Source organism: Phacochoerus africanus, chromosome 7 (genome assembly GCF_016906955.1).
Source record: "Phacochoerus africanus isolate WHEZ1 chromosome 7, ROS_Pafr_v1, whole genome shotgun sequence".
Classification (NCBI taxonomy): domain Eukaryota; kingdom Metazoa; phylum Chordata; class Mammalia; order Artiodactyla; family Suidae; genus Phacochoerus; species Phacochoerus africanus.
Genome location: NC_062550.1, coordinates 10,252,471 through 10,278,313, shown reverse-complemented (window position 1 = coordinate 10,278,313; position 25,843 = coordinate 10,252,471). Strand labels below are relative to the sequence as shown.

Sequence of the window (25,843 nt, the reverse complement as noted above, 5' to 3'; positions counted from 1 at the left end):
CAAGCAAAAGCCCACCAGCTTGTATGACAAACTGTTTAATGTTCTATCATGTGCAGCTTCTGAGTGAAAAAGGCCCGTTAAAAATTCACGAGCTGTACATTCTGGTATCGGAGTGGCCGGCCCCCTCCCCCACTCATCCCTCCTAGAGGCAGGGCGGGGTGGGGCGCAGGTGCTGGGTGTGTTCACCAAGAACACACATGGGTTAGTGCCCCAGTGTCACGGGGGTGGGAGGGGGCAGGACATTTACACAGGGGAGAACCACAGACGCACGTGTGCCAGGAAGACACGAAGGGTGACAGCGGCCTGGGGAAGCCACGATGCCCCCATGGAGGTATGTACAAGGAACGTGAGCTGGACGGGGAGGCGTCCCGCACGATGGGGCCGTGGAGCCGGGAGACCGCGTGTGCTGGGGGCGGGGCAGACACGAGCCTGCCCCGTGAGAACTTTCACGTGCAAACCAGTGCACAGGGCTTAGAACAGACCTCCGAGGTGAGCAGCGAAAGAACACAGCTATGTGTGTGAGACCCGCGGAGTGGGTCCGTGGAGACACGGGACCATGGGAAGGCCCACAGCAGCAGGTGCAGGGCTGGGAGGAAGCCCTGCCCCAGGGGCTCCTGCAGGGAGAGAGAGCCCAGAGCCAGGGGCCCTACGTCGAGTGTCCCAGGGTCTAGGTCCCAGACACCAAGGTCCCTGCTGGTGGCTTCTGAAGGGCGTGAGGAAGGCACGGGCATCCGCAGGGGCCCCTCAGGCCTCGCTGCTGTTGCTGCTGCAGCCTCTGCCGCGCTCCACCCACACGAGGCGGGCCTGCTCCTGCAGGATGCGGCCGCGCACCACCTTGGCCAGCTCCTCCGAGTGGCCCCACTCATGGGCGGGCACCTGCACCCAGGAGCAGGGCAGCCCCCAGAGCACCTGCTCCGAGCCCCGGCACTGCCGCAGCAGCTCCGAGTCCCGCCAGCCGGGCCGGCCCAGCAGAGCCCTGCTGAGAGAGGAGAGTGGGTGGTGGTCAGGGTGGGAGACAAAGACAGACACTGAGACAGACAGAGACAAGCCAGATGAGACGGGGCGAGCCGGAGACGGGGGATGGACCAAGGGAGACAGAGCGAGTGAGAGACAGAAGGCGACCAAAGAGGTGGAGAAGAGAAAGAGACAGAAAGAGGCGTCTAAAGAGGAGGCAGTAGGGTCTTCCCCACCCTCCAGGCCCATCTCACCTGACTTCCCGAACATTCTTCTCCGTCACCTCCACATGGATGACGATGGGGTAGATCTCATTCTGGACCAGCTCCCGCACTCCCCGAGCACCCAGCTCCAACAGGCAGTGCTTCTTCTCAGGAGTCAAAGCTACGTTTTACTCCCAGGCTGGAGACCCTAACCTCCCCGTCCCCTGACTCAGCCCCAGGGCACAGCCCCCTACAGGGTCCGGCTTCCCTAGCCAGAGGGACCTTGGCCACAGGGCAAGAACTGAAAGGGAGGGTTCCAGACCCGAAGAAAGAGGTCCACTGGATCTCAGCCTCCCCTTTGGACGGATGGCGCTGACCCCACCCCCTGCAGCCCCGGCCAGCTCCCAGGCAAGCGACAAGTTTGAAGACAAGGACGAACCATGCATCAGGCAGACTCTCCCGGGTCACCCACCCGCATGAGGTCGACTGGGCCAGCCCACCCACTTCATGGCAAGGAAACAGGCCCACGGAAAGACAGGCACTTGCCCAGGGTCACTCTGCACGTGATTGGCACAGGCTGCACTCAGACTCTGCTCTTGGGGCCCAGAGGGCGGCCCTTCCCCCTCCCCAGGGTGACCCTCCTCCCCCGCCTCGCACCCTCCCACCCCCCACCACCCACCCCCGCCCAAGCACCTACCTTCCCAACAGACTCCTGGATGGCGCGGATCCTGCTGCCCAGCCCAGGGGTGGCAGGCCGGGCCTTGGGGGCTCCAGGAGCTGACAGTGTGCACTGTTCCTCCCCAGAGAGGCTTTCTGCAGAGCAGGGAGAGGCGGGAACGAAGGGCCAGTGGGCCTGGCTGTTCCAGGCTTCCACCCGGCCCTTCCCTCTCCCGGGGCACAGGCTCACCTGCGGGGCACACTTGAAAGTCCAGCCGGGAGCTGGGCAGGTCTAGGAGGTTGCGGATGAGCCGGGGTGCCAGGCACTCGGGCAAGAGCACCACAGGCCGCAGGGCAGACACCAGCAGGGGCCTCACCAGGCTGTAGGGCTTGAGGCTCCGCTCTGGCTCTGGGCAGGGGAGGGCGTGTGGATGAAATGAGGGCGCAGGCAGGGCCCCAGCTCCTCGTGGCAGAGGTGGCCGGGCCCCTCGACACTCAGAACCCCAGTGCCTCCTCTCAACACCCTCCCTCTTCCCCCCCTTCCTACGTCCTGCTTCGGGGCTTCCCCCTCCCTCGCTGACACCATCGCTCCTCCCCAATCCTCTGCCTCACTCTTGCCCCCTACAGGCCATTCTCCTCTCAGCAGCTGGAGAGGGGCTTGCACACTGAAAAGTCGGATCCTGTCAACTCCCCTGCTTTCAACGCAGCACTGACTTCCCCCAGCTCTCAGGAAGGTGGCCACATCCTCCACAGGGGTGACCCAGCCCTGCCAGAGCCTGGAGAGGCGGTGAGCCAGTGCACCCCCGCCAACAACAGACTCTGCGCAGCTCCTGCCGCGCAGCTCAACAGCTGGAATCTCAGGGCCTTTGTCTGCCCTGGGGCGGCCCAGTGAACGCTCCTTTTCAGAGCCGGGTCACGCTTTCGCAGGTCCCCAGATGGGCAGGGCCTCAGGCATGTGCTCCACGGCACCCATGTGCCACAACATGTGACAGAGTTAGCACCCGATACACGTTCGCTGTACTCAGTGTCCAAACACACCACAGCCAGCCACGCCTCTGAGCCTTGGCACAAGCTGTGCCCTCTGCCTGGCACAAACTCCTCTTCATCCCTGAAGGCCCCAGTTCAAACAACCTCGCTTCCAGGAAGGCTTCCCTCACCACGCTCTCCTCCTTCCCCTCAGAATTGCTATTCCCGGAGCTCCCTTCGTGGCTCAGGCGTTAACGAACCTGACTAGGAACCAGGAGGATATGGGTTCGATCCCCGACCTCGCTCAGTGGGTCGAGGATCCAGCATTGCCACGAGCTGTGGTATAGGTCACAGCAAGGCTCAGATCCCGCGTTGCTGTGGCTGCAGTGCAGGCCGGCAACTGTAGCTCTGATTCGACTCCTAGCATGGAAACTTCCATATGCCGCGGGTGTGGCCCTAAAAAGGGCACACACACACAAAAAGAATTGTTATTCCCTCCCCTGGACTCCCCCAGGCCCTATCCCGTGATCCCGCCTCTGTGGCTGCCATGGTCCCGCCACCACACACAGGCAAGAGGCACCGCTATGCATGCTTTGCCAGACAAGAACAGGCCTGTGCTCGCACTCGCCCCAAACTCACACAGACCCACAGTCACACTGGACACGTGCCTCCCTGATCAGCACCCTCAACCTGGGGGACCCATCTCCCACTAGACCCCTGGGGCGGGCCCTGTCCCCCATCAGAACCCTCCCAACAGGCCCTTCCAGGCCAAAGGGACCGCCCAGACCAAAGGACACTCAGATGTGCACACTCCTGAACACCGTGAGCAGCACAGGCCATACCTTCACACCTGTGCACGCACCTGAGCACGCACCTGAGCAGGGCTCCAGCAGCAGTTGCTCCGGGGAGTCCCCAGCAGGACTCCCCGCATGCTTGGGCTTCACCAGCCGCAGTTGGTCCAAGGCTCGCTTCTTCAGCTGAGGAGCGGGGAGGGAGAGAGGGGCACCTGAGAACTCAGCTCCATCCCACGCTCAGCACAAGAGCCCTCCTCCCTGCCAGGCCTTCCCCTGTCCCCACCAGGCCTGGCACAGCCCCCAAGACAAGGGAGGGTGACCGCCACCAAGGACCCAGGGAGGCAAGCCTGGCAGAGCCAGTTAGAGCTAGAGGAGCCTTGTGTCTATGCCCCCTTTACAGATGGGAAAACCGAGGCCCAGAGGAACTTAATAAAACATAAAAGACAAACTTTGGAGTCTCTTCCAATGAATTAGCAATGCAACCTTGAGTAGGAAACCTATGAAACCCATAATGACAGCGCTAAGCATACCAACAGCTGACAGGTGTTGAAGACCCACAATGCGACAAACACTCACTAGACCCCAAGTACACAAACCCACTCGACGGGCAGCGTAATCCCTCTATTTTGCAGAGGAGGACACAGAGCCTCGAGGGAGGGGCAGGTGGGAAGGAGCAGAGCTGGGATGCAAATCCAGGCAGCCTGGTTCTGGAGCCCAAGCTTTTCACCATCTCGCTGGCGTCATGGCCTCTTGAAATACTGAACCTCCCTGAGCCTCACGCGGCCCAGGTGTACAGCGGGGACCCTCGCCCAGCCCAGCCATGGCCCAGGCATTAGGGAAGGGAGTGTGACTGTTGTCCCCTTAGGGGCTCACTGTGTGCTCCTGGGCACTGGGCACATTATCCCTTCCTCCTCTCAACTCCCAGGACGGGGAGCCCTTCTGTCTGCTTTGGGGGCACATGGAGGAGGGTCAACCAAATCTGGGGGAGGGGTTCACCAAGAGGAGCAGCCGAGTCTGGGCGCCCCCCCCCGCCCCCCCGCACCCACCAGCTGCTGCCAGAGAATCAACCCTGTCTTCTGCCTCTGGACCCCGCCTGGGCACCCCCTCCCCGGACCCTCGCCCTGCCCCCCAGCCCTGCTTACATTACTGCGGGGCCCCCGGTGTCTGCTGGAGGGGAGGCATTTTTCCTGAACTTCTAGGAGCTGCTGGGCTCTGTGGGGGGTGGGGCGGGGGTCATGTCATGCGATTGTAGGGAGAAGGGGAGCCCCTCACCCCCTCTCCTCCAGCTCTCCCACCCTGTCCCAGAGATGGTGAGGGACTGCAGAAGGAGAAAGAGTCTCCCATCCCAGGTTCGGCTCCCACACCTGCCGGCCGTGTCACCTCTGATAATTGGGCACAGTGCCCCGGTCCAGGTCCCGCAGAGTGAGGGGATCCACCCGTGTGCAGAACCACTCCTGCCGCCGCTTGTACGCCGGGTCCACTAGCCGCAGGATCTCCTGGGCTTTCACGCACAGGGCATGTGGGTCAGCCCGCTCGGGCAGGGTGAGGTTGGCTCGAATGTAGAAGGGCTCGGCCCCTGGCCCCTTTACCCAGGTGTCCAGGGCTTCATGGAAGGACTGGCAGGCTGGGCATGGACAGAGCAGGGAGGACAAGTGAAGGGAAAAGTCAGGGATCAGCCTCAGAGAGACCCTCTTGAGGCCTGGCAGCCAGGACCCCCACCTTCCCCTTCTTAAAATGAGAGTATGAGATCCAGAGAGGACCCCCAAGCTCACTAGGGACAGAACCGGGACCTGAACCCAGGTCTCTGGACTCCTATCCAGTGCTCCCTGTCGCTGTAAGCTGTTTACAGAGGACAAGACAGAAGAAGGGCACAAGAACAGATGACCAGCCAGGAGGAAGCAGCGCAGGAGTGAAGGGCACTGCTAGCAGTCAGGAGACCGAGCGAGCCCTCTAGAGCCTCGACGGTCCCACCCCCACCACAGGCTGGGTGAGCCCCCTCTTGGGCCCTCAGTTCTGACCTTGTAGGACATCCGAGTCCTCAGTCCCTCGTCCCAGGCCAGGCTTACCCTTGAAGTCCATCAGGAGCGGGGGTGTGGACGTCTGGTTCCACCGCAAGGTTCTCTGCTGGGCCTCGCCCTCCAGGCCTGCCCCCTCCAGGCCAGCAGCCTCTGCCCTTGTCTGGAGAAAACCAGGCAGGGAGGGAAATGAGCTTCCCACCACTTCCCGAGAAAGCCGGGGAATGGAGAACACGGGGCGTGGGGGTGACCACGTCTCAAAATTCACATGCCCCCACCTCACAAGGTGCGTGCCCGGTCAGACCCTGTCTCCAGCAACAGGCCGGCCCACCCAGCCTGGCTCAGCCAGGTCTTTCCCACGTGTAAGGATGAGGGTCGGTCCAGGTGCAGGCAGCCCTCCCCATCGCCCAGCTCCTGTCCAATCAGATTTCATTTACTGGATAAGGCGGGGCTTCCAGCCCCCAGTCATTGGGCCCGCCCCTCGGTTTTGGCCCATGCCCAGAAACTCCGCCCAGTGACCTAGATCCACCAATCAAACGGCGTCCAGCCCCAGAGAAGGCACTGACTCCGCCCCCCGCTCAGAGAGGCGGACCTCACCTCTCTCGGTTCCACCCCCGCAGACCCTGGCCCAGAGAGCACCCTCCGCACCACGGCGCCAGACCAGCTGTCCCCGAGGAATGACAGGCCATCTGGGCCCTTGTCCTGGGGCTCGGGTCCCCCCGGGGGGCTCCAGCCAGACACTCGAATAGCCAGAGATCTGAGAAGAGAGAAAGGAGATGGGAATGAGTGTTCAGTCCGTATTTTGACTCAGTTCAACATTCTTGGAGAACCACAGTGATTGCCCCGAGGACGCCATGCATCCCACCCAGACCACCTGCTGGAATGAGCTTCCCCTCCTCTGCCTGGCAAATTCTGCTCATGTGACAGCGCTCAGGTCCAAAGCGACCTCTCCCTCCCCGACTCCCACACTCTGTGAGGCAGAGCTTCCTGCCGGAGCTCAGGGCTTTTGTATTTTCCCATTTGCTTCCTCCCTCAGAAAGAGTATCAGCCAGCTATCCTGTGCAGCTCCAGATCCTACCCCAAACACAGCGTCTGGCACATAGCAGATGACTAATAAAAACTTGTGATGCTCACGGTCTGGGGAGGGGGGATCAGAGAGGGAGCACAAAGGGGAGGGGCTTCCCAGGGGAAGCAGCCGCGGGGTGACATCGCGGTGAAGGATAGAAGCACTTTGGGAATCGACAGAGAGGACAGGGGTCCAGTCTGAAGGGCTGGCATGGCGGAAAGAGTGGAAGACAGGATATAGGATACAGTGTGGAAGAATTTAACAACAGCAATAGCAATACCAGCAATACAAAGAGCGACAAATACTTACTGGCTGCTTCCTATGTGCCCGATACCATGCTAAGCTCTTTGCCCTAACTAATTAGACATCCTGGGAAACAGCTCCCAGAAACGGTAAGATGGAGCCAGCATGTGAAGGCACAGAATGAAGCCTGTGCCTTGCCTTCCTCTTGTGGGCAGTGAGAATCAGTTAAGGCAGAGTCACCACATCCCCATCACGGCAGGGCTCTCCCTGCCCCTGGATGAGAAATAGTGAGACTGAGGAGTTCCCGTCGTGGTGCAGTGGTTAACAAAACCGACAAGGAACCATGAGGTTGCGGGTTCGATCCCTGCCCTTGCTCAGTGGGTTAAGGATCCAGCATTGCCATGAGCTGTGGTGTCGGTCGCAGACACGGCTCGGATCCCGCATTGCTGTGGCTCTGGTGTGGGCCAATGGCCACAGCTCCGATTCGACCCCTAGCCTGGGGATCTCCATATGCCACGCAAGTGGCCCTAGAAAAGGCAGAAAGATAAGAAAAGGAAAGAAAAAAAAAGAAATAGTGAGACTGAGACAAGTGAGACTGTGGTCCTGGGGAAGGGGAGAGGCCAAGGTCAGCAGGTGTGCCCCGGCTGGAGAGGGGGCCGAGGCAGAACCTGGGCAATCTCTCGCCTCCCAACCCACCCTGGGAGCGACAGCCACACGGCCATACCACCCCCTGCTGCCAACCCAGGGTGGGCAAGGCTGCAAGGACCTGGATGAATGTTGCTCCACCCCAGGGCACTGTGGGAACATTCCTAGGCAGGTAGGAACCTATGAAGCTGCAAGTTGAGCACCTCATACAGATTATCTCACTGAATCTTCCCAATGCTATGGAAACCATCTGTTACTCCTCGCATGTTAGAGAAGAAAACTGAGGCCCGGGGATGTTATAACTTGACGAGGGTTACACAGCTGGTGGGTGGTAGAGACCTGCAATGATCTATCCAGACCCGCCCTGTGCAGGGACCCTTGTGCCAGAGATCCTGAGTCTATATGACCAGTGCTGCCCGGGTGGCAGCACCCTAATATTCTCCCAGTGGCCCCCACCACCACTCAGCGCTTTGCCACCTTCCTGTCTATCCTCCAGCCTGCCCCAGCACGCCCATGTCCCTCACCCAGCCCTGCCCCAAGGCCCAGGAAGCCAAGAGGGGCAGGGCCAGGCATAGGGCTGAAATGCCCAGCACGCAGCAAGCGCTCAACATGACAGAGAGGGTAAAGTAGCTTCAAGGAGCTTCGGTGGGAGGAAGGGACCATGAAGTCCCCAGCTCTACCGCCAAGTGGCCATGGGACAAATTCCTGATGCTCTGGGCCTCAGTTTCCTCATCTGTATAATGGGGCTAAAAATAGGAAGCTTGCAGGACCTACTGTGAAGATTAAGCCACAACAGGAACAGTAACGATAGCTAATTTCCCCCTCTCTGCAAGCCAGGCACTGTCCTAAGCCCTCTAATTAGAACACCAGCTGCCCGCAAGGGCCCCGGGGGACAGGTGCCACTATGACCCATTTTACAGAGCAGGAAACTGAGGCACTGGGAAATTCAGTGGCTTGCCCAAGGCCCCAGAGTAGCCAGTGACAGAGCTGGGACTTCAGCTGGCTCTGCTCTTCCCCGCCGTGCTCTGAGCTGTAACCCTGCCCCCACCACCAGGGCTCTGAGCACACACGCGAACAGCGCTCCCCAGCCCAGTGGGTCCCTCACGACCCTGACCTCCCATCGCTCCACCCTGCTCTCTCTCCACCCCTGCCCCACCCCAATCCATGTTTTTCTCCCCCTCTCCCTCCTCCCAGGAACTGCAGCAGCGGTGGCTCCATGTGATCCTGGGGCCCAGGTGGAGCCTGGGCCATAGAACCTCCAGCTCCCTCTGCTGCATCCCGGTGCCCCCCTGGACAGTGGCCAGGACCCCTGCTGCAGGCCGGAGGGGAGGAAGGGAGGAAGGGCCGAGGCAGGCAGGAAGGGAGGCACCTCCGCCCCTTCCCCCAGAAGCACGTCCTGTACAGCGAGAAACAATGTCGCACTGGGCCCTGTGCCGGAGGTTGAGAGTGGGGGCAGGGGCCTGGCCAAGCCGCTTCCAGAAGGCAGGCGGCCCCTGGTTCTTCTCTGCCCTGATTTCTTGTGTGAGCTAGCCTCTGTCACCAGCACCCCCACATTCCGGCTCTGACAGCCGGGCTTCCTATGCCCTCTCCAAAGCCCAAATCTGATCAGGTCACCCTGGACCTGGGCCTTGGCACATCACAGCTGTGTGACCCTGGGCAAGTCACTTAACCTCTCTGAGCTTCGGTTTCTTCCTCTATAAAACAGAGGTGATCCTAATAACGCCTGCCTCCCAGGACAGAGGGAATGCGATAGGCAGCCAGCAGCCGGCCTTGCAGAGAGCAAAAGCTAAGCCCCCGCGCCCCCGCCCACTGCCCCCCCAACCCAGGCTTCCCAGGGTGCATCAGCCAAAGTCCACACTTGCCCACTCTGACTCACAAGGCCTGCCCTGACCTCCACGTTCGGCTTTCCCCCTCCCCCACCGTCGCGATCCAGTCACCACCAGACTCCAGGCCCTTCCGGGGACAGCCCCTGCTCTCTCCACGTCACCCAGCGGCTCACCCTGCTTGCTCTCTCCCTGGCCGAGTTCAAAGGCCACATTCGCAGACTGGCCTCCTCCATCGCCCACCCCCCTGAGATCACTCACGGGCTTGACCAAGGAGGCCACACAGGCACCAGAATGGACAGAGCACATGGCCTGCAGCGCGCTCTGAGCCAGTGCGGTTCGTGACTCCAGCTGTGGGCCTGGGGCCAGCCCAGCTGCCGGGGGGGGCCCAGCCCAGCCTCAGGGGGAAGCTTTGCCAGGAGGCTCAGCCTTGCTGGGCGCTCCAAGCCAGGCGGCCAGGCAAGCAGAGCGCCAGTACCAGTAACAGCTCTCATCTGCCTGGCACCCGCCTCACTGCCACAGGTCCTAAACCTCCAAACGCCACCTGCAGAAGCCATCCCTGTGCCCCTTGGGCCGATGAGGAAACTGAGGCCCAGGGAGGTGAGGTGACCAGCCCAAGAACATGAACCCTGGGGACAGTATAGGAATCCCACGTCTGCCTCGGTCCAAAGACCTTCGGGGTCTGACAGCTGCGTGAGGCAAAGGCTTTGCTGCTAGCAGCTCCCCTCCCCCACCTCGCCCCGCTCGCCCTTCTGAACCAGCACCCCCGGCTCCACCCGCCCCAGGGGGCTGTGGTACCTGTTGAGAAGATCCAGGCCGCAGCCTCGGGCCAGAAGGCCATCTGGCTTTCCCAAAGGCCACACGCTATCGGAGGATGAGGAAGAGGAGAGGCCTGGGGACCAGGGCTTCAGCGTCACACTCCCTGGGGAGAGCAGCAAGGTTCAGGGGTGCCAGGCTGAGCAGTGGGGAGGAGCCGGGGTCCACAAGGAAGGGTTGAGCCCCCCAAGCCCAGCGAAGGCCCAGGGCCCAGAGGCCCCAGGAACACAGTAGACCCACTGGGCTCAGAGCTGGGCCGGGGCCAAGAATGACCCTTGGGTTTCCTGGAAGAGGGTGGAGGGTGGGCTGGAGTTGAAGAGCCCCATATGGCCCAGCTAGGACCGGGAGAAAGGACTGGGGCAGGCTCAGTGTGAACCAACTCCCCCAGGGGCCTCCTGAGCACAGCCCCCCTGTCAGGCGAGGGGACAGCAAAGCCTCAGGGAGGGGGACACAGGCCGAGAGCAGAGCAGGCCGCACAGGTCTCGGGTCGCCCCCAGATAAGCCCTCCCCACGGGGTCCCCGCCTTTACCTGTGATGTCAGACATGCTGCTGAAGGACCTGGCAGAGAGAGGGCAGGCGGTGCCCGCGCTGAGCCCAGTGGGCATTTGGCCCCACCCCTGCTCCTGCCCACCGCCCTGGGGCCACCAAAAGGCCCTCGACCCCCAAACACATGCAGGCTAGACCCAGGGCACTCGCACCATCCAGTCCCCGAAACTTACAGGACAAGAAGCCACCATCCTGACCTCTGCCCCATGTCCTTCCCCCTAGAATGCCTGGGCCTGTCCTTTAATGCCACCTCCTCCCAGAAGCCTGCCCTGACGTCTCACCCCCTCCTCTCAGCCCCACTTTCCACCTCTGCTGTTCATGGCTCTGCGATCTGCCTCCCACACTAGACCGTGGCCACCCCATCGCACACCCGTCCCGGGGGGCTCATTCATCCAATCAAGACTGTGCCAGGGGGCGCCCACCAGGAGATGGGAGGTCCCCTGCCCTTGGACTTGCCACCAGTGACCCCCATTTCTCAGCCCCCATTTTCTGCTGCTGCAACCTGCAGCCTGACTTTCTGGCCTGAGGTCCTTGGCCCTGGAACTTTCTCTGTGTCTCCTAGTCCTGAGCCACCGAGGATTCCCCCTGGATTGAGGATCTTTGAGGCTTGACCTCCAGGGACTCTCATATCGGGGTGCCCAGCAGGGACTGAGCCCACTCTGCCCTTTGACCTTAACTCCTGACCTTGGTCACGCCTATGACTGCTGAGACCTGAATGTCCAGCGCTCCGGCCATGTCAGGGCAGTAAAGGGAGGTGACAACCTGAACCTGGCTCTGGCATCGGGATCCTGGGAGGGAGGGGGCTGTTTGGGGAGATGGCGCCACCTCCCTGGGCCCTGCTGCGCTGTCCCCAGCCTGTTACCTCTTAGGGGGTGCAGGGTCCTCCTCTCGCTGCCGGCGGAGGATGGAGCCGGCGCTGGGGGGGAAGGGCAGGATGGAGAGCCGGTTGATCTCCTTCTCGCTGTCCGTGGCCTCCTCCTGCAAGGCCACAGCGGGACCTGGTCACCCCCACAGTGCAGAGCCACAACCCGATGTACCTGGTTTGTGCCCATTACACAGATGGAAACTCAGGTCCAGGGTGGGGGAGTGCGCTCAGCGAGGCGACGATGTGTGAGTGGGTCCCCCCCCCGCCGCCCGGGTCTCCTAGTGCCCAGGCCCAGGCCCAGCACTGAGCTGACTCTGCTTGAGTTTAAATAGGGCCCTTGGGAGTTACCCCTATGGTGCAGCAGAAACGAATTTGACTATGTCTTGAGGACACGCGTTCGATCCCTGGCCTCACTCAGGGGGTTGAGGACACGCGTTCGATCCCTGGCCTCACTCAGGGGGTTTAAGATCTGGCGTTGCCATGTGCTATGGTGTAGGTTGCAGACTCAGCTCAGATCCCAAGTTGCTGTGGCTGTGGTGTAGACCGGCAGCTATAGCTCCCATCAAGCCCTAGCCTGGGAACTTCCATATGTCATGGGTGCGGCCCTAAAAATAAATAAATAAATAAATAAAATAGATAGGGCATTTGGCCTTCATGGGCCTCGATTTCCTCTCACGTGAAACAGAACCATCAGCCAACTGGAAAGCACTCTACACATCAGGAACGATACCACGGCCATTCCTACCCCCCATACCTGGGCTAGGGCAGGTGTCTTACCGAGGCGTGAGGCTCAGATCCCCCCACGGCAGCCACCTCCCCAGCTGCTTCTGGGCCTCCCAGAGGGGAGGGGAACTCGCTCAGGCTCCAGGTGCTGCTGAGGTTGGAGCACAGGGAATGGGACGAGGCACAGGCCTGCGAGAGGAAGAGGGCGGGGAGAGGTCAGCAGCGCTGGGCCGGGGCCAGGCCCAGCCATTCTCCCAACGCCCACTGCATGCCAGGGACGCAGAGGGGAAGGAGGGGGCTGGAGCCCTGTCCTCATGCAGCTCACAGCCTAGCGGAGGGGACAAACTGTAAACAAGCAGACAGATGGAGGAAATAAGGCCCAGCTGCCAACAGCGCCGGGAAGGAAGGTACCCAGGGTGGGGAAGGCACCCAAAGGCCCCACCGAGCCAGGGGCATCAGAGTAGTTTCCACAGAAAGTGTGGCTGGAACTGAGAACCCTAGGGTAAGTAGGTGTTAAATAAAGTTGGGGTCAGGGGATCGTCTACGCAGATGGAACAGTACACGCAAAGGCCCTGGGGCAGGACTGTGGTGCATTCCTGGAATTAAAAGGCTGAGATTAAACAAACCCAGGCTGGAGGTGGGGGGGGGGGTGGGAGGATCACCCCAAAGGGCTTCTAGGGCATGGTAAGGGGCTTTGGCTTATATCCAGAAAGCCACTGAGGGTTTTAAAAAGTCAGAAAGCACAGATTCATCCTTCCTTTGTTCTTTCTCCAGGCATTAAACTCCTGCCTGATTGGTCATCTTTAAGCAAACCCAGGATAGGAAAAGGCAGGGCTCCCAGCAGAGGGCCAAGAGCTAGCGTCTGGTTTATAAGGGGTCTGGGAGCTCATTTCCACTGCTGGCCGGCTGTGCGATCTTGGGCAGGCCTCCGATGCTCTCTGGGCCCTATGTGATGAAAGAACTGGGCTAGCCGGTCTCTAAGGGACTTCGACGGTCCATGTTTCACATTCTAAGATGCTTGCAGGCTCTTGAGAAGCTTCTCCGAGTGTATGCTAAGACAGGCTTCATTCAAGCTACTCTTCTGCCCCAGGTGCCACCCCAGAAACTCAAAGACGCCCACGTTCTTGTCCTGTTTCCCGATGCACCAAGCCACACCCACCCGAGCTGTATCAGTGGTCCCTCCAAGACCGGCATGACCTTGACTGAGGGTAAGGGCTCCAACCAGGACCCACATATTATTTCCTCCTAGAGCCTGCACCTCCCAAGCCCAGCTGAGGACTCCCAAGGGGTCCCCCATGTCCCCGTCCCCTGCTGAGGTCTCTTACCAGGTCTTCCATGTTCCCAACTCTGACCAAGCGCTCCGGCTTGTACTCCTGACCTTGCTCACCTTGAGGTAGGGGCCGCCCTGGACCCGCTGCAGCTGCACCTCCAGCAGGGCCTTGGCCCCCTCCAGGCTGGTGAGCGTGGTCAACAGCTCATCCCGCTCGGCCTCCAGGCCCCGGACCTGCTTCCGGTACTGGTCCTTCTCAATGAGGCTCTGGGAGTACTGCAGCTGGATCCGGTCTCGGCTCTGGATGGCCTGGTGAGAGCGGGCCGAGAGGGTGCTGGGGCCGGCAGCCGAAGGAACCATGTGGCTCTCCTGGCCTCTGACTTCTCAGATGAGGGGGTAGCAACAGGAACAGCAGCCAGTGTTTATTAAGCACTTCTTGCATGCTGGGCCCTGCGCTAACCAGCAGCTCATTTAATCTTCGCACTAACACTCCGAGTTGGAGATTCTCTTGTGACCATCACTTTACAGACGGTGACATCGAGCCAGCAGGGACTGCGCTGCAGACTCGTCCCATTTCCCCAAAACAACTTAAAACCTTTCCGTGGGACCTACTGCATGCAGGGGGCTTTATTCCTGGCCTCCAGGGTTCAAACGCAGTCCATTTCAACCAAAGCACTTTTCTCTACAGGGGAACCCAGGATCCCTGCGAGCTGGGTCCAAGGCAGGGACCTGCCACCCATTGCCTCAGAGAGGGCTTGGGCCAGAGACCCACGGGCTGGGAGCAGCCGGGTGAGGTGCACATCCCCCCTGCCCCCCAGACAACCCCCCCCCCCCCCCGCCCCGAATGGCTGGGGGTGGAGCCTCAGATCTGCATTTGCACGAGGCCCATTCTCATGTGCAGATTTCAAGGCCTCTAGTGGGATTCAAACACGGTCCAAGGGCAAAACCCCCTGCGCACCGCACTGCATGGGGAGACTCACACAAAGAGGTTGGGGGCCTGGAGGAAGTGGCCCAGCGTCCTCAGCCCACTCCATGGCCTCAGGCGATAAGGACCATGGTACCCAGGGCCAAGGAGCCAGAACCTGTGAGAATTTCATCAGCAAATATTTGTAAGCACCTCCCCTGCGTAGGCCTTGCCCTTGACATGGGGGAGAACAAGGGATTCAGATATGAAGCCGCCAGGACCAACTTCTGTAACTGTCCCAGGAGCCCAGCGAGGTGGGTGTGCTCAGGGGACAGGGCTGGCATATCTCGAGCGCTCAGGTCCCATGTCTGTTTCTTTTTTCTTTCTCAGGCCGCACTTGCAGCATATGGAAGTTTCCGGGCCAGGGGGCTGATGGGAGCTGCAGCCGCCAGCCTACACCACAGCCACAGCAATACTGGATCCAAGCCGCTTCTTCGACCTACACCACAACGCCGGATCCTTAACACTGGATCCTTAACCCAGAGCGAGGCCAGGGATCGAACCCACACCCTCACAGAGACTACACTGAGACCTAAACCCGCTGAGCCACTGTAGGAACTCTGGCCTTCTTACCCCATCCTAAAAAGACAAGTGCACTGTTCGTATCTAAAATTCCAGTCCCGCCTGCCTCTCTGCATCGTCCCCTGGATGAGAACCAAGGCCGGGTACCCCGCAGGCCCGGCTCACCTGGTCCCGCTCCTTCTCGATCTCCTCCAGCTGGGCCAGGACGGTGGCCATGCGGTGCTTATACAGGTCACAGTCCTTCTGCAGCGTTCGGTGCTTTAGCCCCAGGTCTTCCATCTCCTGCAGGTACTGTGGGGAGGCACGGGGGTGGGGGGCCAGGGGAGGGACATGCCTGGGTCAGACGCCAGGGCTGGGGGCCAGAGGCAGCTAACCAGCAGGTGCCCAGCAGGTCCAGGAAGAGAGGCCTGAGCCCCAGTAACGAGCGTCTGCCTCCCCAGCTGGGCAGCTTGGGCCACTGACTGACATCACCTCACTGGGTCTCAGCTGCCCCATCTGTGAAATGGGGATAATGACCCCATCCCGGCCAAGCCTGGCCTCCCCACCTGCGCTGCAATCTCCCCCCTTACCCTGCTCTGCCTCTTACAAAGCACTTATCCCCCTGCAACAGATTGAGGGTTATGCGTGCGGCGTCCTGTTTGTCTCCCCTGCTAGGGGTCACCCTCCCCTTGTTCTGCTCACCCATGGATCTCAAAATACATCTGAGAACGAACGGATGCGCCGTCCTTAGAACGGGACCTGACACACAGCAGATGCTCAGCTAAGGCTGGCTGTGGCGGGGGGGGGGATGCCCACCCCCGTCCCGTCCCCAAGATCCTCCCCAGGCTGTCAGCGAGAAGGCACACTGTGGGGGAGGGGGAACACAGAGCCATCACCTTGTCCCGCAGCTCCTCGGCCCACTGCAGCTCCCCCTGCACGGCGTGGAGCTTCTGGCACAGCTCCTGCCTGCTGTCCTGCGCCTCCCGCCAGTCGTGCTCCAGGATGTCCAGGAGGATGCGCTCTGAGCCGGGGGCCCCCGGCCGGCTCACCTCCTGGAGGGGGGGTCAGAGTTCAGGGCTGCTTTGGTCGCCGGCTCAGGACCCACCCTGAGGATGGTGGGCGTAAGGGGAATTCACAACCCTCAGCCCCACCCCTCTCAGCTCTGCCACCTCGGCCAAGGGCCTTGGCCTCTCTGGCCTGTGACTTCCCCTTCTGCAGACTGGGTGTGGCCCCAGCAGCCCTGCCCACCCTCCGGGGAGCATGTGGGGTACAAATGAGGTAAGGGGATGAGGACGTGCTCGGACAAGCTGGACCGGGATCTGACTCCTCGGCAAGAACCAGGCCTGTTCTCTCTCGCTCTGGCCGCTACCGGCTGCTCAGGATGGCAGAGGGGCTCCATTCCCAAGGCCACTTCCCCCGACCCTGACACAGGGTCTTCGCAGGGGCTGAGCCTGGCCCAGGCAGGTGGACCATGAGCCCTAGAGCCGGCCCCCAGACCTGCACCCCAACCAGGCACCCCCAAGCCTATGAACTCCTCCAGAGCCCTGGCTCCCTCCCTGACCTCCTGGGAGGCACAATGGCCAGGGGGCGGGCCCACACTGCCACTGACCTGCCACAGGACACCAAGCCAGCCCTGGGGCCACCCAGACCTCAGAAGTCTCAACCTTTCCAGGGTCAGACTTCTCTACAAACCCAAGAAAAGCTGGGAGCCCTCTCCCCAGAAAAATGCTCACATAAAAAATCGGATGCACAGTTTCAGGGAGTTCAGAGGCTTCCTGGGGCCACCTGCAGACCCTAAACGGAACACCCAAGGCGAGCTGAGTGAGCACAGAGGGCCCTCTGCTCAGAGCTTAAGACCAGAAACCAGCCAGGATTCCGTCCCCATCTCAGATTCGGGATGTGCCCCCTCACTCTCCAGGCCTCCAGAGGACGAGTGAGTAGAAGGAGGTCTGACTCCCCCATGCCCAGCCTCCACCCCCGCACTGTCCCCATACCTGCTGCAGGCCCTCCTGCAGCTCCTGCAGCGACGCCGCCAGCCGCTGGTTCTCGGCACGCAGCTCGGAGACGAGGTCGGTGCTATCGGGCTCCTTCTCCTTCTCCTCCGCCCCAGGGAGTGGCCCCCTGGCCCTTCGCAGCAGCAGGCACTCTTCCTCCAGCTGGCTCACCTTGAGCTTGAGCTGATCCACCTGGGGCCCAGGACAGAGGTCAGCCCCGGGAGGGAGCATCCGCCAGGCCAGAGGGGAGAGGCCCTGCTCCCTCACCCCTGGGGGCCTCCCCCTGATTCCCAGAGGGGCCGGAGGAGGCATCCTCTCTACCCACACCCCCGGACATGTGTGAAGACAACTACAAAGCAGAAGGGAGGCAGCAAAGCCAAGCCAGCCACCCAGGGGAATCTGCCTCAGGGACTCGGCGGTGGATGGGCTGCGTCACAACACACGCGTCTGTTCGGCAATTCTGACACCGAGCACAGGCAGCCGAGCCCAGGAGCAGCACCACTGAGGTGGCGAGGCTGCACCAAGCACGGGAGGCCCCAGGGGCCAGGCCCAGCACTGCCTCTAACTGAGGGTGGCCTTGGGCAAGTCGGCACCCCACTCCTCACCTCCCGATGAAGAAGGAGGTGGATGGTTTTGAGGGTCCCCCCCAACCCAAGAGCCAGTGTGGCCCCCCTCACACCCAGCCTCCCCACTCAACGTAAGATGTGAGTCCGACCCTCTCTTAAAGATATTCCTGCCAGGGCCTCCACTTGGGAAGATTATACCACTTCACCCTCTGTCGACCTGAGCAGAGTCACCTACCCTCCGGGCCTCAGTGTCCCCATCAGTAAAATGGGTTCCTTCAATCCCCCCGCTCCACCACCTGCCTCCCCAAATCATTGAAAGAGGCAAACAAGACAGCAGGTGGGCAGAGGCCTTTAAACGGCAGAGATGCTGGGGGTGTGACAGTGGCTGTCTTTACAGCTTTATTGTTTTCTTTCTTTTTTCCTTTTTTTTCCTCTTTTTAGGGCTGCAGCGTATGGAAGTTCCCTGGCAACTTGGGATCCAAGCCGCATCTGTGCCCTCTGCCGCAGCTCGCGGCAACGCCAGGTCCTTAACCCACGGAGCAAAGCCAGGAATCAAACCCGCATCCTCAGAGCTGCTGTGTTGGGTTCTTAACCCGCTGAGCCACACCAGGAACTCCTATCTTTCCAGCTTTACATAAAATCCCAGGACCCCAACCACTTGCTGGTTCAGTGTGGGCAGCCAGAAGCTGGCCAGGGGTTTTGGGTAGGCGGCTGGATGGGGGCCACCTGGCAGAGAGCAGATCGGCACAGCCGGTTTGCTGGATTATGAGCATACTCAGCCAGAGTGATTTTCTAAACTCATGCGGGGTCTGAGATGGCTGGTGGACAGTGACAAGAGGGGCAGCAGGTGACAGGCAGCAAAATGAAGTCATTGTTGGAAAAAGGGCACGGTGACCTCTGGAGCGACATCCAGGCAGGCCGATGTCTGGTGCCCTGGGAGTGCCCTGGACTCCCACAGAAAGGCCCTGCAGCCCCCCCATCTCCCCAGGGCCTAGCATGGCACAGCCCCCCCACACACACACACACACACACACGGGTCTGGAGGCTGGACGGGCAGTTCCATGAATTAATAGCCCATTCCTCCTCCGCAAAGGACGAAGCAAGAAATTCATGAGTCTCGCATTCCTTTCCCCTCACAAAACATGCTTTGTGAACCGTCAGAGAGAGACAGCCTGTCACAAGGGCATATGCAGTCGCACCCTCTGCAGCAAAGCGCAGCCACAGACCACGGCCTCCCGCCAGACCCGTGGCCAGCAGGCTCCCCCCACGATGCGCTCGGGGAACAGGGCACCTGGGAGTCTCCGCCAAACGCCAGGAAACAGATGCGTTTAATCCTCGCGTACAAACCCACTTAGCGCAAAATTATAGCGTTCGTTCCTTTAAGTTTATGTTGCTTGGAAATACCAGCTCATTAAATTTGCACCTTATAAAACACAGTATTAAATCACAGCTACCACACACCTGTCCCTGGGGGGCGGGGACCCAAGCTGCCAAGAAAAGCGCCATCGGCGGCTCTGTTCGTTTCCATCTGCAAAGCCTTTGTTAATTTGTGGCAGAAAAACTCCCATGAGTTAAGGCAAGTTTACAGTAGCTACGTTTAAAGAAAATCCTATCTATTAATTGCATGTCCTCCCTTACCCTCTACCTTCTTTTTTTTTTTTTTGTCTTTTTGCCTTTTCTAGGGCCGCTTCTGCAGCATATGGAGGTTCCCAGGCTAGAGGTCTAATCGGAGCTGTAGCCACCGGCCTACGCCAGAGCCACAGCAATGCAGGATCCGAGCCGCATCTGCGACCTACACCACAGCTCACGGCAATGCCGGATCCTTAACCCACTAAGTGAGGCCAGGGATCAAACCCTCAACCTCATGGTTCCTAGTCGGATTCGTTAACCACTGAGCCACGACAGGAATTCCTCTCTACCTTCTAAAGTGGGAAAAAGCAGCCATTGTCTGCTGACTGGCAGGCTGTGGTACCCACAGAGGCATAGTATGGGCACCTTCAGCTGATGTGCAGACACACAGAGGCACCTCTGCCTCTTCTTTGTCCCCCTCACCAGCCCCAGGAGACCCCAGACAGCTGCACACACGCAGGACGTCCCCCCAGTCACAGGCACGCATCTGCCACTTCAGGGGACCCAACTCACCATCACACCAAGCCCCAAGGTGAGCCAAACTGTGCCAGCCACAGTCCCCGCCAACACCCAGGGTGCAGGGGCCATTACGCTGTCCTCTCTGAGCAGGCTCTCCCCACCAGCCACCCACCCCACCCTACAGTGCCCAGAGCAAACTCAGAAATGCTCGATCTACATATATGTATGACTGGGTCACTATGCTGTACTGCAGAAATTGACAGAACATTGCAAACCAACTACAATTTCATAAAAAAAAAAATTTTCTTTTAATGCACAGAGTTCCTGTTGTGGTGCAGCAGAAACAAATTTCACTAGGATGCATGAGGATGCAGGTTTGATCCCCGGCCTTGCTCAGTGGGTTGAGCTCCTGTGAGCTGTGGTGTAGGTCGCAGATACAGCTCAGATCTGGCGAGGCTGTGGCTGTGGCTGTGGCCGGCAGCTGTAGCTCTGATTGGACCCCTGGCCTGGGAACCTCCATATGTCGCAGGTGTGGCCGTAAAAAGCCAAAAATAGGAAAAAAAAAAAAAAAAGAAGGAAGGCCCAAAAAAAGAAATGCTCAATCTTAGAACTCTTGGAAAGTGCTCCAACCAACCTCTCTGCACCTCAGTTTCCTCATCCGTAAATGGGGATAATAACAGCCCCCCAACCCCTACCCCAGCGGAGTTGCAGGGAAATTAAAGGAGTGAGGGAGGACCGTGCCTGAGGCACAGAAGGTGCTGTAAGGCTGTGATGTCATCTGCATCCATGACCACCTGCTTCAAGGTTGAGGAAACCGAGCAGACCTGGCAGCCTGGGCCCATCAACCTGTGGCCTCAGCATCCCCCAATCAGGACCTACGTCCCCAGACCTCAACCCCCTAGCACGCCAGTCACAGACTCCAGCCCACCAGTGAGCCCCCACCCACTGCCCACAGGCATCTGTCACCCCTTACAGTGGCCCAGCCACAGCTGAGGCTATGGGGTCAGGGGCTTCAAATCCCACAGTCAGAATCCCCCTGTGGAACGTCACACAGTGTTGCTGGGGAGAGGCTGCTGTGTGCCCGGGTCCCTGTGAAAGCCCTGGGACAAGGCTCCGTGGCAGTGAAATGCCAGCTTTATCCGATCCCCCTGTGAGTCCCAGTAAGAAACCAACAGAAAGAGGCTCCGTTTCTCAGCCTGTAAGAGGCCCAGCCTCACTCGCGGATGGAACGAATGGGGTGAGATGTCACCTGGACGGCAGCAAGCAGGACAGCATCATGGTTCGAATCCAGGCTGTGCCACTTCCCACTTGCGACCTTGAGCAACTCCCTTTATGCTCGAAGCCTGTGTCTGTATTTCAAAATGAGAAGCTGGTGCACGGTGCCTTAGTGAGATTACATGGCATGAGGTGTGTCACCTGTGTGCCACAGGGCAGCCCTTGATAATAATAATACCCACAAAGATGGCTAATGACAATACAGATTTTGAGCACTAACTCTATCCCAGGCACTGGACATGGCTTAAATTCTTTGTTTTGTTTTTTGGTTTTTTTTTTTCCTTTTCTTTTTAGGGCTGCACCTGCGACATATGGAGGTTCCCAGGCTAGGGGTCATATGAGAGCTGCAGCTGCCGGCCTCCCCCACAGCCACAGCAACATCAGATCCGAGCCGTGTTGGCGACCTACACCACATGTCACAACTACACCAGATCCTTAACCCACTGGGCGAGGCCAGGGATCAAATATCCTCATGGATATTAGTCAGGTTTGCAACCTGCTAAACCACAAAGGGTCCTCCAAATTCTGTATCATCAACTCGAGGAATCCTCGTAACCCAGGTTTCTCTGCCGCGGCACTTGCTGACATTTGGGACAAGACAATTCTTGGTTGTGGGGCTGTCCTGTGCAATTAGGATGTGCAGCAGCATCCCTGGCCTCTACCCACTAGATGCCAATGGTACCCTCTTGGTTGTGACAACCAAAAATATGTTTCCGGTCATGGTACCCTCTTGGTTGTGACAACCAAAAATATGTTTCCGGTCCTGGGGGAGGAAAATCACTCCCAGTTGAGACAGCGCAGTCATCACTCAACAAAATGCCATCAACATCCCCATGTTACAGATGAGAAAACTGAGGCCCAGCGTGGAGAAGGGACTTGCCCATGGTCCAAGAGCCGGCAGATGGTGGCTCTGAAACACCCACTGGCTACCAGGTACCATCATGTTTTGCAAAGCTGCCCTTTCCCCACAGCACCCGCCTGCCTCCCCAGAGCTTACCGCCAACTGCAAGTCCCGGCTTCGCAGCACGGCCGAGTTCTTCTCCTCGCTGAGCTGTGCCAGGCGCATAGCGATCATGTAGTTCTCGTCCTTAAGCCGCAGCAGCTCCAGGCTCCCCGCCTCCCAGTCCTCCCGCAGCCGCTGGCAGCGCTCCTGCGCCTGCTGTTGCTCCCGCAACCGCTGCTCCAGCCCTGCCCGCTCCTCCTCCAGCGCCCGGCCCCGGGCCTGCAGCTGCTGCTCCCGCTGCAGCTGGCTCTTGCGAGCCTCCCGCAGCCGCCGCACCTCCGTCATCAGGAACTGGGTCAGGCCCTCAGGCCCCTCCTCATCTGCCAGGGGTGGGAGAGAGAAAAGTCAGGTCAGGCAGATGAAACCCTAGGGGACAGCAGACTGCACGGAAAATCCCAAACCAGAATTAACACGAGAAGGACATACTGGAATTTACTTTTATGATTTGGGGATGAGGAAGGCCTCCCTGAACAAGGCACAAAATGCAAGAGCTGTACGAGATTTCTGAACGATTAGAGGTGTAACAAAGTCAAAAAACAATCAACAGCAACAAAAAACCAGCAACAGAGTGGAAGAAAATACAACAAAGGATGCAGAGCCACAATATATAAAGAGATTCTACAAATAAATAAGCAAATGACCAAATGAAAATATGGGCAAAAACCATCCACAGGCAAATCCCAAAACAAAAATGGCTGGTAAATAAACATAGGAAAATACATTCCAACTCACTAGCAATAACAACAACTATAAAAGTACACTAACATTTGACTTTGTTCTTTGGTCTAGATACATATGCTAATTCATTTTATCTTCACAATAACAGGTAAGGTACTATTTATTGCACCCATTTATTTATTTATTTATTTATTTATTTATTTATGTTCGTCTTTTTGCCATCTCTAGGGCCGCTTCCATGGCATATGGAGGTTCCCAGGTTAGGGGTCTAATTGGAGCTGTAGCTGCCAGCCTACACCACAGCCACAACAACGCGGGATCTGAGCCGCATCTGCAACCTACACCACAGCTCACAGCACACCAGATCCTTAACCCACTGAGCAAGGCAAGGGATCGAACCCGCAACCTCATGGTTCCTAGTCGGATTCGTTAACCGCTGAGCCACGACGGGAACTCCTATTGCACCCATTTTAGAGACACAAAAACTGAGGCACAGAAATGTCAAGCCATTTGTCTAAGGTTTACTCACTAGTAAGCTATGAATAGCTCTCAACAAAGTACACAATTAAAACAACAGCATATTATTCTTGACAATTCTGATGGCAAAAATGCTTTTTCAGTGTCCCCAAGGTAAAATGGGCACTCCTACACTGCTGGAGGAACGCACGGTGACTCAACTTTTAAAACACACGTTCTCTAAGAAATCGGACGTCTCAGAACCTCTCCTCCTGAGACACACATTTGCACAAAGATGCACCCAGAAAGACGGTCCCGACACTGTAATGGTGCAAACTAGAACCAGCTTAGCCGTCCATCAACAGGAGCCAGGTGAACTGACTGTGGCGCATCACTGAAGAACACCAAGAAGTCATTGAAAACCAGTCTAACAGGTGTGGAAGAATCACAAAAATCAGTTGTTCTGAGAAAAAGCAAGATACAGTGCAAGACATGTAAGATGATCTCCTGTGGGTGTGTATGTGTGGGTGGGGGTGTGTGCGTGCGCACGCCTAAGTACAAAGAGAAAGGAGACTTGCCGAACTGTTACAAGCAGAGCAGGGCTGAAGGGAGAAGCAAATATCTTTCCTATTCATTCTAAGGTCTCCTGGCGCGTCTGAATTTTTCACAGACGAAACTGTTCACTGGGATATGCCTGACACGTGCGTGCGTGTCTGAGAACAATGTCAGGGGGCAAGAGCCACATTAAGCGTGTGGGCTCTGGATTCGAACTATAGCTGCATTAGATTCCCAATCCCATATTCAGCCTTGAGCAAACCCTTTCGGTTCTCTCTGTGCCTCAGTCTCCCCATCTGTTCATCGGGGATAACGGGAGAGCCTCCCTGACAGGGACAGGGTAAGGAACCTCTGCAGGGGCGTCCGAGACTCTGGCACCCACTGGGGACCCACTTACCAAGGATCATGGAGCAGCGCTGGGCAGGCTCTTGGCCCGTGAGCAGTGTGAAGTGCTCGGGGTAGTAGAACTCCAGGGCTTCCAGGAAGGCCTCGTAGCCCCTCTTCCCGCGGCAGCGCAAGATGTCCATTAGGCGCCCTGGGGAGTAGGGGGGGGGTTGTCCCCAAAGGTTAAGATGAGGGCTCCCCCCAATGCCTAGCTTTCTTCCCTCTCCATCCCCCAATATTCCAGGGCCCACGTTCCCCAGATTTTTGAACCAGTGACACATACAGGGGCCTGTCTCAACACATCAGGGGAGAGCCCTCTGCCACAGCCAGGAGAGTCAGGCAGGACCCACCCCAGCCCCAGTGGCACCTGTGCTTCAACAACTTCTGCAGCCCCCGCTTGCCCCCCCCCCCATGGACACAAAGACACAGAGCCAGCAAAGAGCCCAGCTCTTCAACAGCAGCCCCTCCTAGAAACACAAAGTCGAATACTTCCCTCGCTGGCCAATGCCTGAAATTCCACCATTAGACCCTCATTCCTTTGCCAGCTCTGGTTTAAAGGCACAACCTCTGGGAGAGGACACCCTCAAAAGGCTGACATGAGTTTTGAGCCCTTGAAGAAAAATAACTCTCTAAGGAGTGTCTGGCACACAGAAGGTGGGGGCGGGGGGCGCAGAGAGAACACAAGAGATCAAAGGACACAGGATAGATGCCAAGTCCACCAGCTGTGACCGTGAGGACCCAAGCCCAGCCTGCACTGGCAACTACAGCCAATCCGTTGCTCTAAGGTGGGCCCAGGAAGTGGCAGAAAACTCCAGACGTGGTGCGGGCACCGCGGACACGCTGGGTCATAACGGTGGTTCTGGAGCTAGGATGGTGGGCACACCAAACTCCTCACCCGGCCGGTCCGCTCTGATCAAGGCCCCAGGGAAGGTGGGGCCCCGCCCGCTCAGGCCCGACCCCGCGCGCCCCGCACGGCTCACCGGTGCGGTTGACGCGGCACGGGAAGCGGTAGGTGCTCAGCACCTCTTCCTCGTCCTGCTCGTCGATGACCCGGCACTGGCGCAGATACGGCGTGAGCTTGGCCGGGTTGAGGGCGCGCGTCAGCCGGTGCCGGACGCCCTCGATCCGCTCCCACAGCGCGTCCTCCTCCGCCTCGGACCCTGAGCCGCCCCCGGCCTCCTCTTCGGCCTCCCCCGCCTCGGCCCCTCCTGGCATGGCCGCGTCCTCGGGGTCTGCGGGCCAGAGGCGCGCGGGGGTCAGCGCCGGCGCCCGGGGCGGGGTGCGCGGGCCGATCACAGCTCCGGGCGTCGCCTGCAGGACGAGCTGCCCGGCGCCGCCGGAACCCCCCTCCTGCGCCCCGTCCGCCGGGGCGGCTGCCCGGCCCCCCGCAGCCCCGGGACTCACCCCGCACTCCGCCGCCGCCTCGGACTCCCGGCTCGGCGCTCGGGCGGCGGCTCCGCCGGCGCAGCAGGGCGGGGTCCGCGGCGCCCCCGGCCCCGCCCCCGGCCCCGTGGCCGCCGGGACTGCCCGGGCCTCCGGACATCGCCGCCCCGGCCGGGCCAGCGTCCGGCCGCGCAGCCACCCGCTCGTCCGCCCGCACGCCAGGCTCCCTGCCGTCCGGCCGCCGCGCGCCTCCCCCTGCTTCCTGTTTCCCGCCGGCTCTCCCTGCCGGGACTCGGCGGGGTCCAGGCGGCCCGCCCACACCTGCCCGGCCTCGGGACGGGGCGGAGCTGCGGGGCCACGCACGCTCACAGCCTCCCGCGCGCCGCCGCACACCTTTTCCCGCTCGCGCA

At 59.5% G+C, this 25,843-nt stretch overlaps 1 protein-coding gene across 7 annotated transcripts; it reads right to left on the bottom strand.

Moving 5' to 3' along the window:
* Positions 1-19: 19 nt before the first annotated feature.
* On the bottom strand, positions 20-25,608 carry CARD10 (caspase recruitment domain family member 10). 7 transcript variants are annotated; one of them, XM_047786336.1, is made up of 21 exons: positions 25,455-25,608; positions 25,031-25,282; positions 24,064-24,201; positions 21,972-22,297; positions 17,046-17,237; positions 15,948-16,103; positions 15,238-15,363; positions 13,704-13,895; positions 12,371-12,505; positions 11,591-11,706; positions 10,712-10,740; positions 10,165-10,288; positions 6,187-6,346; positions 5,641-5,752; positions 4,955-5,198; positions 4,717-4,786; positions 3,643-3,757; positions 2,065-2,223; positions 1,855-1,970; positions 1,209-1,324; positions 20-979 (listed from the first exon to the last, which is right to left on the bottom strand). In XM_047786336.1, the coding sequence occupies exons 1-21, from the start codon at positions 25,591-25,593 to the stop codon at positions 745-747; spliced, it is 3,252 nt and encodes a 1,083-aa protein (XP_047642292.1). In that variant the 5' UTR covers positions 25,594-25,608; the 3' UTR covers positions 20-744. The 7 variants fall into 7 exon arrangements, with proteins under 7 accessions (XP_047642292.1, XP_047642293.1, XP_047642294.1 ...); XM_047786337.1 differs by having other exon boundaries at positions 20-976; positions 25,455-25,607; XM_047786338.1 differs by having other exon boundaries at positions 1,209-1,321; positions 25,455-25,607.
* Positions 25,609-25,843: the final 235 nt, after the last annotated feature.

Bases quoted from the DNA above. Each gene is read 5' to 3' on its own strand.
- CARD10 (XM_047786336.1), bottom strand. From the start codon at position 25,593: ATGTCCGGAGGCCCGGGCAGTCCCGGCGGCCACGGGGCCGGGGGCGGG. The intron at 25,283-25,454 runs GTGAGTCCCGGG...TCTGGCCCGCAG, and splicing joins AGGCGGCGGCGGAGTGCGGG to ACCCCGAGGACGCGGCCATG. The intron at 5,199-5,640 runs GTAAGCCTGGCC...GTCCATGCCCAG, and splicing joins GCTCCTGATGGACTTCAAGG to CCTGCCAGTCCTTCCATGAA.